Raw genomic sequence first — 16,072 nt, forward strand, 5'->3', positions numbered from 1 at the left:
GATTAAGCATGCTGTGTAAGCAGCAACCCTTTCCTTCCTCTTTTGTTTTTTGCCTTCCTTACGTAATATTAAAATACTGTGAATATTAAGAAAAAAGAAATCTGGCAGAAGATGTTCTCTCTGCTGCCTTTTTGCAATGGAGCATTGTTCCTGAGACCTACACTGGGTTTTGTGGGCACAGTTGCAAAACTTCATCTTCACTTGGTGAGATGACCAAGAAGTTTTTCATTTGAGAAAACCCTGAATACTGCCCAGCGACTTTTACTGATTGCATTAGTTAATATTCTTGTTTGTGTTTTCCATTTAATCTCAAACTATATCTATTGATAAGTTGTCAGAATGCACTGGTGGTGAAACATTGAGTTTGTGCTAGGTATTAAAAACCCTGAAGACATGTTTTGGGAGCACAGCTAATAGATAATTCAGGATAGAAAACTTGGAGGAGCTAGTGTGTCACCATCTTGTGTAAGTGACAGATCACATTGCATTTGATGTGAATGTATTTAATAAAAATCAAGGTTTCATCAAGTTGTTTTTGCTTGCAGTTTCAGTGCCAATTTGGTTCACCTCATATTTTAAGGAATCAGCAATTTGGAAGCCCTTTTTTTAAACAAAGGGGTAAAGGCAGCTGAATTTCTCAGAAACGTCTGGGAGCTTTTTAAAGCTGTGAACCTAGATTTTTTTAATTTTATTTTTTGTCCATTAAGATTTAAGTATCCAGTGTGAATTTTCAGAAATACACAAAAAATTAAACATGGACTATTTGTACTTGAGCTGGATCGTGGGTTTGGGAAATGTAGTGGAAGCAGCTCTACAGCTGCTGTGTTGCAAGCATGAAGCTTATTCACTGCACCAGCTGAATATTAATTGTTGAGCGTCATTCCTCTTAGTCCATTTGGTATATTGCCAGCTGGGTTTTTGTGAGCTTCTGCCATGGGGAGCAGTTCTGGTAGTTCTGAGCTGTCACAGTTCTGTGTCCTTAAATAAGTATATGATGATAGGAATTGCCAGCATATTAACATAATTGTACTTACAGAACTAGCTATATAGGTAGGTAGTTTTTAGTAAAGAGTGTTTTAAGATTGTAATACTCACTTTAAAAACTGAGCACCTGCACCCACGTTTAACAAGCATGTCAACTTTAACTTCATGCTTTCAATGGAAGAATAATCCAAAGCTGCGACTTTGCTGGTGAGGGTAAGTTGGGGCGCTCCCTGCTGTTTAAAGGCAAAGTGGCACAATACACACACAAAATACATGGTATTGCTGCTAACTTTGTGTTCCGTGTTTATCCTTTAGCCTAAAGCAATTGGTTTGTTACTGTCCGTTTCACACAGTTTGTCTTACTAGCTTTTAATTTTAATCTTCTTAAAGAAACTAAACTTTTACCCAGTGTTTAAATCCTTCTTTCTTGTTGTGCAGGTATCTTATTTTTATGGTAATTTAATAGAAATCTGGTTTAAAAATATGACCTTATAGCACCACAGTAGTTTCATTTAGTGTATTTATTTATTTATTTAACAGGTATCCTTTCTATCAGCTTAAAAAAAAGAAAAAAATCTTGCCCTGTTTTGTGCTTTTTTTTTTTTTACCCCCCATTTAGCACTCAAAACTTAGTTTTGCTTTTAATTGAATAAATTTTCTGTTCTAATTTAACTTTTGGTGCATGGGAAACTTACTCTTCTATTAGATAAACACTTTTAAAGGTTCTCACAGTAATTTTGTGTGTTTTGGTGCAGTAAAAATTTCATAACATTTTTGCTTCTTTAACAGGTATTCATTATGTGGAGTCCAGTTCTATTGTTTGAAAATTATATACATTAAGGCATGTTTCTTACGTTAAAGGATTTTGATTTTTTTCTTGTGTATTTATAGGAATCTTTGCCTTTAAATGTGCCCGTGCAGAAGAGCTATTTAATATGTTGCAAGAGATAATGCAGAATAATAGCATAAATGTGGTAGAAGAACCAGTAGTAGAAAGGAATAATCATCAAACTGAGTTGGAAGCTCCAAGAACCCCTCGAACGCCTACCAGTAAGTCTGGTTATACTGTCAGATGACATACCTGAATGTAATGTGGTACTTAGCTTTAAATTAGTTTTCTTTTTAATTACTTAAAGATTTAATGCAAATTAAATGCTATTTTTGGCTAAAAGGCTAATTACCGAGCATTCTCTTGAGGTACTTGCTGAGGATTCTCTTTTGAAAATCCTAAGTCTTGGGAGCAAAACTTCCATAGTCAAGTTCTTCAGCTTTAGGAAATAAGTTTTGGGAACTTAGGTGTGGCGTAAGAACACTGCTTCAGTATATACCTGTTGAATTGCCTTATAATATATCACCATATTTTACTTGTAGCATTTCTGAGAAATGTTAATGTTGGGCAATGTTCCAGCCTTTTTATTAGGAAAAAAGTAATGGTAATACCACATCTAGTGCGTTTGGAATCTTTCTTTTGCTGTGAGTAGATGAACGGGTAGATTGAAGCCTTTTCAAAAATATCGGAGGATTTTAAGTAATCCCAGGCAGATGGCTTAATATTTGAAACTAGGAATTGCAGGTTATTTATTATTTCAGAGAAATGGAAGCTTAAGTAAATAAGTCCCTGTTTGTTAGGGAGACATGTTGTTAATGGTAGAAAGAGAAGTTGTATAGGGAGTTTACTGGGAGGGCTGTGGTCCATAATACACTTAGATTTCAGTGGTTGCTTCAGACATGTTTCTCAGTAAATGCTGGGATGCTATACTCTGCAATTTGCTTTCCCTTTCCTTCCCCCCAGCAAAACTGAGTCTTGTGAATATTTAAAACTGTTCTACATATTTTAATTTCTCTTTTGAAAATTGAAAATGAAGATATAAAGTATCTTACTCATATACAGTAAAATGTTCTATTTTAATATGGTTTTGCTTGTTTTCTAATTCAATCAGCTCCTGGGTTCAATGCACAAAGTTTACCTAATGGCTATCCCAGATATCCATCTTTTGGAGATGCTTCATCACATCCTTCCAGCAGGCATCCTTCTGTTGGAAGTGCACGCCTCCCCTCTGTCGGTGAAGAATCAACGCATCCTTTACTTGTAGCAGAGGAGCAAGTGGGTATTCCTCTCCCTGCCTTTCCCCCCATATAATTTAGGTTCTACATTAGTTCAGATTTTTCTAACGTTTATTCTGTAGGCTTCCATTTGTGGTTTTCAGTATCAAGTGTAATGTATTTCTACCCTATATTAACTACCTCTAAGAAATGTTTGCTTTGCCTTTTTAAAGTGATACTTTGTAGGATAGCTGGCTGAGGAAGAGTAACTATTTTAAGTTGCTCTTCATATTTATATACAAATAAAAATATAGAAACTATGTATTTGCATATACTCTTTTCAAAAATTTCAGTAATTATTTTAAACACATAAATTGTATTTTATAATGAGATCCTGGTCAAAAAGCTTCCTTACATATAAGTCTTCTATTTGGGGAATAGAAATCATGGAATAATTTAGGTTAGAAGGGAGCTCTAGAGTCCTCTAGGTCAAATTTTAAAGTTAGAGGAGGCTGCAGAGAGCCTTGTCCTGTCATGCTTTGAATACTCCAAACAACGGGATTCCACAGTGTCTTTGAGCCATGTGTTCCAGTGTTTGACCACCTTTGTTGTGAAAGCATTTTTCCCTAATACGTAATCAGATTTTTTCATGTTACAGTTGGTATCTGTTGCCCCTTAGCCTTTTGCTGAATGTCTCCAGAAAGGGTCTGGCTCTCTTTTCTTTATCTATTAGGTAGTTGAAAACAGCTGTTAGGTTTTTTCATGGCCTTAAGACTAAACAAGGATGGCTGTGTCAGCATCTCCTTGCATGTCACATGCTCCAGCCCCTCTAATCATGGCCCTCCACTGGATTTGCTCCACTATAGTGGTGTCTGTCTTGTACTGGGGAGCCAATTACTCCAAATTCAGTCTCACAAGAGCTGAATTGATGGTAATAATCGCTTTCCTTAACCTACTGGCTGTGCTTTTGCTAACACAAACCAATGCACATTTGGTTTTTATTGCTGCAAGGGCATACTGCTGACTCTCATTCAATTCACCATCCACCTGGACCCCTGGTGCTTTTCTGCAAAGCTGTTTTTGAGTCAGTTGGTGCCTAGCCTGTACTGTTGGTGTTGTTCCATGCCAGGCACTGGACTTTGCATTTGCTGTTGCTGAACTTCATGAGGTTTCTGTGAGGTCACTTCTCCAGGCTGCTGAGATCTCTCTCGATGGAAACCCTACCAATCTGGGATAGGCTGAAAACTTTGAGGGTGTGTTCTATCTCATCATTCAGGTTGCTGATGAAAATGTTAGTCAAGTTTAATAAAATGTAATGTGGTTTAGGAAGACTTTTGTGCTTGACAAGAAACAGTGTTGGAAACGAGAGAAAGTAACCAGAGCAAAGTGCAGTGAACTCTCTTGTGGGAAAGGATTTGCTGGGAGCCCCCACAGAAGAGTCCAAGTGGTGGTGTTGGAGTTACTGAAGAGTAAATGAGTTTAAAGAATCAACGTAGGAGTCAAGTGAGCTGTAAATAGCACTTCAGCTTGTAGAGTTTGACCGAGAAGTCGAGAAGGCTAGGTGACTGCTGCTGTGAAATACTACTTTTGGTGTTTGGGTATCCAAACACAAAATTAAAATTTAGAAAAAGAATCCATTACTTCAGTCTTTACGTTTCAGCGTTGTGTTGATCCACTGTGGGGACTTGGAGGCATAAACTAGTGGTGTATTCCTGCCTTTCTTAGTGGCATCTGGTCTAACTCCTGCTCCTTTTTAATTCTGAGTACCACAGTTCTTATGGAAGTGTATGTTTGTTCCAGTTTCTGGTATTAGGAGACTTTGGCTCTTGAAGAAAGAATGGACTGTTCTGCCAGTAGAGCCAACTTCTCTTCTCATTGCTTAAGCAGTATACAAGGCGAGATCCTGGGGTTTTTTAGGTTTTTTGTTGTTGTTTAAATGGACAGTAAATTTCCTTTGCAGTGTGGAAATCAAAGATAAATTTAGCCGAAGCAACTATTGAACTGTTGGTCACTGTCATGGTAAGGGACAACAAAGTAGAGCTCTGCTTCACTGATTTGTCCAAGTGAACTAATGAGCTAAGTTGGAGCAGCCCAAGGTTGCCCTGACCAGAGGAGAGCCGGAATAGAACCTGAAAAGCTGCACCTAGAGCACAACTGAGATAAAACATCAAATCAAAGTAATTATTAATGTAGGATGTAAATTGCATTCTTTTGTGTGCCTTGAGTACCTTTAATTTTATTTAGACTAACATTAACAAAACCAACAACAAAATTTCAGGGGAAAAAAACCCCAAACTGAGCACAGTTCAGCAAAATGTGAGAGAGATGACCTTTGCTCTTAAACAGCTGCTATCACAAGATTTGATTTTCAGGTATTTTGATTAGAAAAGTGAGGAGTTAAGAAGGAAAGAAATTTGGAGGGGGGGGGGAAGCGCAAATAGCATTTGAATTTCTTTTTTTTTCTTTCCCCTTTTAGGTGCACACTTATGTCAACACTACTGGGGTACAAGAGGAAAGAAAAAATCGATCAAGTGTGCATGTGCCACTGGAATCAAAGCTTTCAAACACTGAAACAACTAAAGTGAAAGAAGATCAGATGTGTACTGATGACAGAGATGCTCAGGTTCTCCTGGAGCCTGAAGGAGTCAAGTTTGTTTTAGGACCAACACCTGTTCAAAGGCAGTTAATGGAGAGAGAGAAACTGGAGCAACTTGGGAGAGACCAAGTTAGCGGCAGCAGCACAAACAACACTGAATGGGACACTGGGTATGACAGTGATGAACGTAAAGAAGCACCATGCGGTAATAAATTGATGTACGAAAATATAAATAGGTTATCAATCCCTAGTGCCTCAGGGGTCAGGAGAGGTCGTTTGACATCAACTAGTACCTCAGACACCCAGAATATTAACAACTCTGCTCAGAGGAGAACTGCGCTGTTGAACTATGAGAACTTGCCATCCTTGCCTCCTGTTTGGGAAGCCCGCAAGCTGAGTAGAGATGAAGATGACAGTTTAGGACCAAAGACCCCATCTCTGAATGGCTACCACAATAACCTAGATCCAATGCATAATTATGTCAATACAGAGAATGTAACAGTACCAGCAAGTGCTCATAAAGTAGAATTTACACGACGTCGGGACTGTACCCCAACAGTCTTTAACTTTGACATTAGGCGTCCAAGTTTAGAACACAGGCAGCTCAACTATATACAGGTTGACTTGGAAGGTGGTAGTGACTCCGACAACCCTCAGACTCCAAAAACCCCCACCACTCCACTTCCGCAAACTCCAACCAGGCGCACAGAGCTGTATGCTGTGATAGACATTGAAAGAACTGCTGCTATGTCAAGCTTGCAAAAAGCACTGCCCCGAGATGATGGTACTTCTAGGAAAACTAGACATAACAGTACTGACCTGCCTATGTGAGCCTGGGAAGCATTAAATCATTTGCACCTTTTGTGAAGTTTATAAAATTGAAGATGCAAATACTTTGCATTTCTTAACACTAACGCCTTTTATAGACTAATAGAACTTTTTCTGCATACTTCATGTACTTGTCTAACTAAAGGGAATTAATGTAGAGCAAGTATTCATTTAGGTAACACTATTTCATTCTACAGTAGTAGTAATTACTGCATAGCAGCATCACCACCTTTCACAGTGCCTCTTTAAATTGATTAGAGTCTGAGTGACATGCCAGTTTTGAATTTATAAATATTCTGATCTGGTGCCTATAGTCGTTAATGGCATTTATAACACTTTTTAAAGCCTCTTGATACGTGTATTATTAGCAGGTAAACCTAATCTTTCAAGATAGCTATCTTCATTCCCCATTGAAGTGGCTCCTCCAGAATTAAATGTATGTAATGCATTAATTCACTCAGTTTGACGTACACAAGATATATTGGTTCATCTCAAGGGATATAAACACCTCACCTTTTTTGTCTGGTGTTTTGTTTTTTTTTTTTTTTTTAACCCACATGGGCAAGAAGGCCTCTAATTCCCAATAGTTTTCTTAACTTGTGTGATATTTGAGAGGTCACATGGAAGTTTGTTGATCAAAGCTATAAACGCATCTAAACCCAGCCTTAAGCTCCTTCCACTAGAAGAGAATTCCGAGTGGCGTATCAAGTTCTCTGTGAAATCTGACAGAATTTTAATCTCATTAGAGTTTTGAGTTTTTCTTGTGAAGGAATTCACAGGTTGGCTGTATGAATTAAGGCTCTCTTGTAATTTCTTAGTTCAGTGTGCCTTCCTTTCTTTGTATTTGTGTGTTTCTTTTTTATCTGTTCCATAATGTCTTGTTTTAAAAGTCAAAATTTTGTACATAGCTTTAATTATTGTTCAGGGTCGTTTATGTGTTTGTCTTACTCTCTGCATTTGACAAAGACAGACTCTTGAAGGTCAAATGGTTGTCTTTGTCCAGTGTTCTACTTTTTTATACCTGACAGAAATATCCCAGCTCTCCAGCAGCATGCATTATTGCACAACTGGAAAGGTTTATTATGCAGTTATTGTCTTCCTCTAAAGCATCAGACACAGGTTACACGGGAGGCAGGGTACTGGACTTGATAGTTCTTTATAGAAAATTGTACATTCTAGCAATGTGCATCCATAGTTGATAGTATAATTTAGAAAGATATGTAGTAAATTATCTAAAGTTAGTATTATCTACAAGCATACTTCTTTTCCTTTTGCAGTTGGTGAACTTGGTTACAATGATGGCTGCTCAGTGTTACAGGTACATCCAGGTAGAATGTTGTTTGTTGAATATGCCAGATGCACCCTTAGCAGAATTTTTGGTTTGTTTGTTGTTTTTTTTTTTTTTTTAATACTCTGAATAATTTTAGAATTCTGGCAGTATTGCAGGTGCGCCTTGGTGCTAGCAGCAGAAGAGATTACTCTTGAGCTGTGATTGCAAAGGAACTGACATTTGTGTGAACTGGTGTGATGTAAAATAACCCTTGAACTGTGAGTGAGGAAAAACATACAAGAAAAGCCATTTGGAGATCTGAAAAAGAATTAAGGATCTTCATGCAATATTTGAATTGAAGTTTTATAAAAAAGAAACTACAATTATTTTCAGTCTTTTAAATTGGAGTGTATTGCTGTTCCTTTGTTAACTCTTTCTTTGGTCTTCTCTCAGTTTAGTAGTGGCAGCACTGGTAGCACCTGAAATACATGCATCTTGCCACGCCATTAAGGGATATCAGGCAACCTTTTCACTCTGACTTTCATTATTCTTTACAGACTGTATGGTACTAAAATACCAGATGCACAAAGAACATAATTTGCAGAAGTAAAAGATGGGAGCCATTGAGACCATTATGAGGAACTTAAATGAGATTAAGAAAAACCTCATTAATGATTTCACGGTCAACCTATGCATACTCTTGTGATAAACTCCTTGACTTGTGGGGAGACCTTGGTACTCAAGAAGATAATGACTACCTAGAGCTAGATATTTTACAGGTCTGCAGTGTTAGTGCTCTTTCACATCTTTGCCATTGCCTCACCTTACGCTATAGACCAGTCTTGGTCTGTACTGAAGAGAAATTGCCAGGTATTGCAAAATACTGGGTTCAAAATACTGGTGTGATTCTTGTTCTTAGTGTATAGCTCACTTAAATTTGTGAGCTGAACTAATGCTTCAGCATGTGTTTTGAGGCAAATGTGTTTGATCTAGCTAGCTGCCTAGAAATATTTGGTCCTCATCTGTATGGTATGGGTGTTTCAGAAATACTAATTGATTGGACCCTTAAAACACACCTGTGAGAAGTAATATTCTTAATTGACAAACAGGGAAACAGAGGCTTCAGGTAGATCCTAAGTGACCTGCCAAAATTACAACAACCAACCATATCCCTCCTTAGTTCCAGTGCACTGTCCTATGTGTTTATCCTGAATAGTCTCAGATACAAGGGATGATCTGAGTATTTTTTTTAATGTTTTTGCAAGTTTCACAATACTTCATAGGGGGTGTTTTCTTAGCTCTGGTCCCCAGAATTGAGAACATACTGAAATTTCAACTTTCTGTAGCCTTAATTATATTAACAAGTCTGATGACATACGTTCCAGGGCTATTTTTTTATTCTCTTACATTTTACAGGCGGGATAATGCTTTCTCATTTTGTGTACGCTGCAGACATACTGGCTAGTCGCTGTTACCCGCACTACTCATTTTTAGCATTCCTTATTTTCTGCCCCTTGAAGTAGATGTAGTTGCAATGCACTTTACCCTTTGAGATTTGGTAAATATTTTTTCAATTCAGTCTTTTTAAAGGCTGTGATGTTAGGTTTAGTGTCTGTAATCTGGTTTTCAGTTGAAATCTCTCCACAGCATTTAGATTGTATTTATTTTGGGCCCACAGGTGTATAGATCGAGAAACTACAAATATGCAACCATTTTTTTAGTAACTGAGACAGGTAAAGTTTACATAAACTATGTCCTGCAAAAATCGCAGCATCTCTATCAGTTCTACTTTTCATCCATAACATGCAATTGGCTGCTACCCTTCAAGCACATTTGACAAGGGAAAGCCTTTAACTGTAGGTATTCCTTTAATGCAATGATTTGGGAAAGACATACGTTAGTGTATCTTTTAAACAAGGAAACTGAGTTGATAAAAAAGATGAAACAGCAACCAGAAGTACGTGATAAAGATTGTAGTAGAAATAGTTAGCGAGAATTTAATCCATTGGTTATATCAGGAAAATACTTTTTTCCTTCAAATTGATGTCAAGAGGAGGACCAATTTTTTAAATTTTGTGGTGTTTCTTGGTGACTCCATAAAACAATATAAAAAAGACCATTCTGAAAACCTTCACTCTCATTAGAACATTTTGTTTCCCCAGATAAGTACGTTTTGCATATGACAGGGATTGAATGTAATGGTGTGCGTTGAAGCACCAGTCCTGCTCCTATTAAAGTCTACAGAACATTTATAGAAATCTTGAAGAGTTCATATAGACATTTCATATCATAAACTGCTTAATTTCCCCCCCCAGATGTTTGGATATTTGTGTGTGTGTTTACACCTCTGGCTAGGGCTTGGGTGTAAAAAGGGCCACAGAAAGGTGTAAGCTGGTGTAGGTCCAAACCAATGTCAAAACAGGGCTGCTCTTTTGCAGGTGACAGACCAGCAGTTGATTGTGCTGGTTTTTTAACAGCGTGTGTTGGCTCAAAATCTGGCTATCCTTGTTTTTGTTCTACATTTAACCACTTCTCAATAAGAGTGTCAGGAGAGAGTAGATCTTCTTTATTCACTGTCGGTGAAGTAAAAATACTTTGAGCATATAATGATGTATCCGATTTGGACCTCTATTTCTAAGCAGTATTCTCTTCTTTGTGTAAGGTGGGATCAATGGTGAAATTCCATTTCTGCACTGTACTAATTTATTTAATGGCTGCAAATAAGATGAAACTGATTTAGTAGGAACTAATAGTGGACTTAGATCTGAAATTCTCATATTTCCCCTAAAGAAGTTTGGTCCTTCAGTTTGATAGATAGAATTAGGTATTTTTGGAATTTAATGATGAGGTCTTTCCCATCTTTTCCTTGAGGTAGCAATTCAGGCATTTATATTTGACAGTATTTACTTAAAATAAACATAAGTTCATCTATGGTATCTTTATTTTAAATTCCTATACACTCCAAAAAAAAATCCAGAAGAAATTCCACCACAAAAAACTGCGTTAAGATGGAGTCAAGGTTGCTGATGTCCTTCTTACAGAGCATATACGAACAAGACAGGAAGTCATGCGTTAAGGTTCTTTTGCAATCTTTAGGAATTACTTCCTCTTTTGGACAAGATAAGTGAATAAGAAAAAAAAAACTTAGCAGCTGTAACTCTGACCATGTATACATTATTTCTTGTGATACTGTGCTGTAAGGTATGTGACTGAGTCTGTCAGATGTCTTATGAGGATATTATCCTAACACAGTGTTTACTCCAGATTAACGCAGTATTTTGTTTGGAAATATGTAGGTGTACAGATAAAAATAGAATATGAGAGATAAAGTTACCTTTAAAGTTGATGAAACAAGTGTTGGACATTTCTATATTTTTATATATTACAAAGGGCATTTTGAAATTTTTCTTGCAGTTTTAGTAATTATTTAGTGTGGTAATATACATATATTGTGACAACGTTTTCTGCTATATCCATTACTTTGGTGTAATTCTATTTTATGTAGCAAATATGTGTATATACAAAGGAGATTATGTAAAAAATATGATTAAGAAATAGGCTGGAGCCCTTCAGAGCAGGGACTGTCTTCCTCTGTGTCTGCAAAATACTTAATGCCTTGGAGTCCCAGCCACAGCTCACGTCTGAGACCTGCGGTGACCGAATTGCCAAGCGATGAGCGTGGAGGAGCAGCTCCTCTGCTTTCCACGAGAAGCCTTAGTTCAAAAGGTGCCGTGAAGCTCACCTTGCCACTCCCTGGTGCTGGGGCTGTGCTCTACATGGTCGTTCCCAACGCCACCTGCCAACAACCCAGAGAGCCCGGAGTCCGTGTGTCCTTTGCTCCAGTCCTTCCCTTTGGCAGTAGGAAAGGAAGTCTGAGGTAGGAGCTTTGATGTCATCAGGGAATCTTCCTTGTTAGCGGGGCGATCCATCTGGAGCTTATTCGGGCCTCATGCAGCATCCTTTGAAGGCAAACAAATGATTCGTATTGACTTCAAGGGCCACTGGATGTGTTCCTACAAGATCAAGTTCTGCTGACGTAACAGCTCTGTTACACTTGAGAACCTGGTTGGTCAAGTTCTTCAGGAATGGTCTAAAAATACTGTAAAAATATAAATATATTTAATTACATGTACTGAGAAAAAAAAATCCTATTTGTTGTGGTCAGAGTTCAGATTATTATGTGAATTTTGATTTCTTAGTCATACTTGCATATATATTGCTTTAACTATTATGTATGAAAGAGGAAGTGATTCTAAAGTGTGTGAAAGATCAGGATTACACCTGTTTTTTAATGGTTATGTTATTTAGGAATGGATGTCAGCAAATTTAACTCCATATTAATGCAGTTTTTTTGCATTAGAATATGTGTGTATATCATACACCCACATTTTATATATAATATATTATATATTTGGTACTAACTTTGTATTTTCCCTGAAACTTTGCCAAATCTCGAACACAGATGTTCTCACTTCTAAGACTTTGGTACTTAATAACTGAATGTATAAGAAATGCTCTGGTATGAAAGGAAAGTGTGTTGTGTGCTGTCCCACAATACAGATGTCTCAACCAGCAGGCACGTTGCCTTCCTTTTTCACATCTCGCTTCATTGCAGCATCACCTTTCGTCTCCTGAAAAACAGTCTGGTTTTAACTAAACTGCAGACTTGCCATTACCTACAGCTGAATACTGCTCTAGCATGAGAGCTGACTGGTAGTAGTAAGAATACAATAGTCACCAGTGTGCCACAAATGCATTTATTAAATGCAGAAATAGACGTTTCTACAAAGGCCAAAATCTTATATTGTATGTTCCATTCTTGTCATTACATTGTATGATATTGTAAGATTATTGTATGTCCTAATTTGCATTATAAAATGTTTTTTCCTACTTAAAGGCATAAATATAGCAACTTTGTATAAAGGTAGCTTTCTAGATTTTTATTTCTTTTATATAAAAAAGTCTAAACAGTGGGAGTACCATTGCCAAATTGTTTATAAAATTTCAATTAATTTGCCCTGTTCAATGAATTTGTTTTTACAAACATTCCATATTTCTTTTATGAAAAAAGTGATATTATACTATGCAGAAAGAGTGTATTTTTATGCCATTCCACATTAATCTTAAAAAAATTAATTTCACTTGTTTTAAGCTGTCGTTATTGAGAAAGCTTACCAAATGCGCATTTTTAAAAAATGTATTATGTATTATGACAACATTTTTCCCCTTTACCAGTGCCAACTTCATTTGGAAAAAAAAAAATGTAGCATGGCAATAAACTATTGATTTTACATTGAAAATCGTCTGTGGGTTACTTCAGTATTTCCCAGTGTTAGTGTTGCTGTATTGTATTGTGTTAGTATAACCTTTTTTGCTTTTCTTTAAATTGTTGCTTCAGGTACCTATCTTCCCCGCCCCGCTTGTATTCCACTCATTACTCAGTGGTAAAAAAACAAACCCAGAACATGATGACATGGAGTCTATAAATTTTTCTCCAAGCTTTTGTTTCATTTCTACTAGTGTTCTGTCACATCTTTCTCATGTACGTAGAGTTAATATTTTTTTTTGTTGTTGTGGTAGTACTGTTGTTATCGACTACTGGCTAGTGAATCACATGCCAGCAATTTGAATGTGCTCCTTTCTCAGTTATTAAATGACTAAGATTTCACAAAACCCAAATAGATTTTGTTAGCATAGTACTGATAAATTCAGAAAGTAAGTAGTAAGAAAATACAAGGTTGAAGTCCTGTCCAGATGGCCTTTTCACTTTCTTCTGGAGACTATAAAATATGGTGTTGATTTATCAAAATTCAGTATTTCCTCTTTTCTTCCTCCCAAGTTACTGTTTTAAGGCATAATTTCAATAAAGATGTTTCTAGCCAACAAATGAACAAAACCCTAGAAACGTCAGGAGGTGTTGTTTTCAGAACCTCTTAAGAAACAACATTATGTGGTCCTTGCACAACGTTGGTTAGATAACTTAGACATCTGAAAACTCAGTTCTCAAGAAGGTTTTCGTATCCCTGGCCAACAGTTTTGCAGCTTTCCTAACAGGAATGGCTGCTTAGCAGTCCATTACACTTAACTTTTCCATACTAACATGATACAGAGTTCAGTAGAAACTTGGTTCTTTGTACCTTTCAAACAGAAAGAAAGCTTTCCAGTAATGTTTAGTTGAAATGCTTCAGTGCACCAGTTCTGATGTGACAGTAGGTAAAATATATGCAGTTAGAGAATTAATTGGTAGCAATATTATAACAAAAACATCAAGCAACTGATATAAGTGATTCCAATTAAAATATGCATATGCCTTGCATTCTTGACCTAATGATGCTTTGTTCTGAAATAAAATTTTGAAGCCAGCTCAAAATAGGTGGCATTGAACAGCCAAGCATTAAAGAGCCAACCTTCCAGCCGTATGTGCCTAGTACTAGGATTTCCAATGATATAAACTGGCCTTCTTGAAATCCCTATACATGAATCACAATAATACATCTGTTAATTTTCAGTTGGGAGTACCTGAAAAGTTGGATTTTGTGAAGGGTCTCTGTTTTCCTTCCTTCCGCAATCTCGTATCAGCTCAGAGGCTTAAGTGACTGGTTTGACTGAAGTTAAGCCTCAAGCTACATACTGTGATTGATGCCTGAATTATTGATGCAACCAGGGAACAGTTGCTGCTCTATTATTCCTACATCATTAGTAGCTCAGCTGTAAGCAGAAGGTCTCGATCTGAATTAAAGTGCTGAGACACGTGGAGGTCTGATTGAGAATTCATCCCTGAGCAACCAAGCCTGTTCTTCGCCGCGCTGTCTGGTGTGTCGAATGGTCTTTGCGACTGAAACGTGCTGTTTCTTAACCTTGAAAGAGATGAGGTGACTTACAAAGTATATGCGCCTATGAAAATATTAAAATGAGGCACTTCATTCCTTCACTTATTCACAGTGTGACCTTAAAAACCGCCATCGGCACAACAGAGGTGAGGGCACTGCACAGCTGGAAGCGAGAGGCAGGAACCCAGAACTAGCGCTGCTCCTGGGCTCCTCCTGTTCAGGTGTCACTACTTGTACACATTATAAACCATAGCTTAGCAATAGTCAAAAGCTCCTTAAACCAAAATTACAAATTTGCTGTAGTAAGTTTTTCTATGAGCATTTGATTTTCCAAAGGCCATAACTTGGTTAATTGTCCGAGGCACTTTGAAATGTTTCCCCCCAGCTCACACCACAGTAGCAGCGAATGTGAATTAAAACAAATCATTAATTCAGTGCAAATCTTTATGAATGCTCTAATTCTGAGATAAAAAGAGTTAACATTGTTTTAGTTGGATTATTAGCCCTAACCAAAACTTAAGATACTTTTCTATATAACTGTGAGGAAAACTGAACATACTAGAATTCAATTAGTGTTCTAGTTTTCAGAACAAGGTTAGGGGGATAACATACCTAAGTCACTGACAAAAGGGATAACATACCTAAGTCACAAGAAAACAAAGCAAAAAGCCCAAAGAACTCAAGAAAAATACTAACCGGGTATTGACACACTAAAAACCAGATGTAGATGTGGAAGTTGGCAGAGTTTTAGTCATGTTCTCTTTTGCTGTCTCCATTGGGATGGATCTCTCTCTTTGGCCAGTTTGAATCTAGAACAAACAGGTTTGCATATATCCCAGGAGATTTGTATCTGGCAGCAAGAAGAGGAATACCAGCTAAAATTAATTCTTGAGGAACAAGTCATACAAACTAATTCACTTTTTCTCGTATGACTAGGTAACAAACAGGCTTTTTGTGTGGAGGAAGAGTAGCGACAGAACAAGGCTTGGATATGGTCTCACACATCTGCAAAGCTGCTAAGAGAATAGTTAACCATTTTTTTGATATTGAAATGAAGAGTGTATCAAGCAGAATTGTGCCAGGGTATCTCCTGTTCACTGCTTTTAACTGGCGATGTGGATGATATAATAGCAGGTATCTGGAATGGTCTGGCAGGCACACTGGACACCAGCAGCGGTAATTTAAAATGCTTTTGTCTGGTTTGAGAACTGACCCCCAGGAATATGATGAAATTAAACCGGGGAAACTGCAAGCTCCTTTGCCGAGGCAGAAATAACTTGGTGTAGAAATACGGTGGAAGGTAAGTGCCTAGACGGCAGGTCTTCGGAGAAAGGTTGGTGTGCTGCGGTGCACTGCCCGGCAAACCCAAGCCAGGTGCAGCCGTCCAAGAGGCCGGCATTACACACAAGGGGGAAGAGGCAACAGGCCTCCAGCTCACGTAAACCGTTAAAAAAACCGACAGCTCCAGAACCAGGGCTGTGCCTGCCGCGCACAGCCGATAAAGCAGCCGGCCCGCCGCGG

General features: G+C 37.7%; 1 protein-coding gene across 10 annotated transcripts in view; it reads left to right on the forward strand.

The window, feature by feature from the left end:
- Positions 1-13,012, forward strand: part of FRS2 (fibroblast growth factor receptor substrate 2) — a 62,270-nt gene extending 49,258 nt beyond the window's left edge. For all 10 annotated transcript variants that reach the window (XM_075149667.1, XM_075149659.1, XM_075149697.1 and 7 more), the window contains 3 exons: positions 1,876-2,034; positions 2,925-3,088; positions 5,504-13,012. In XM_075149667.1, coding sequence (XP_075005768.1) covers positions 1,876-2,034; positions 2,925-3,088; positions 5,504-6,454 — 1,274 coding nt within the window. In that variant the 3' untranslated portion in view covers positions 6,455-13,012. The remainder of the gene's footprint in view (positions 1-1,875; positions 2,035-2,924; positions 3,089-5,503) is intronic.
- The last annotated feature ends 3,060 nt before the right edge of the window (positions 13,013-16,072 follow it).

The sequence above is a fragment of the Calonectris borealis genome, chromosome 1, assembly GCF_964195595.1.
Source record: "Calonectris borealis chromosome 1, bCalBor7.hap1.2, whole genome shotgun sequence".
Taxonomy (NCBI): domain Eukaryota; kingdom Metazoa; phylum Chordata; class Aves; order Procellariiformes; family Procellariidae; genus Calonectris; species Calonectris borealis.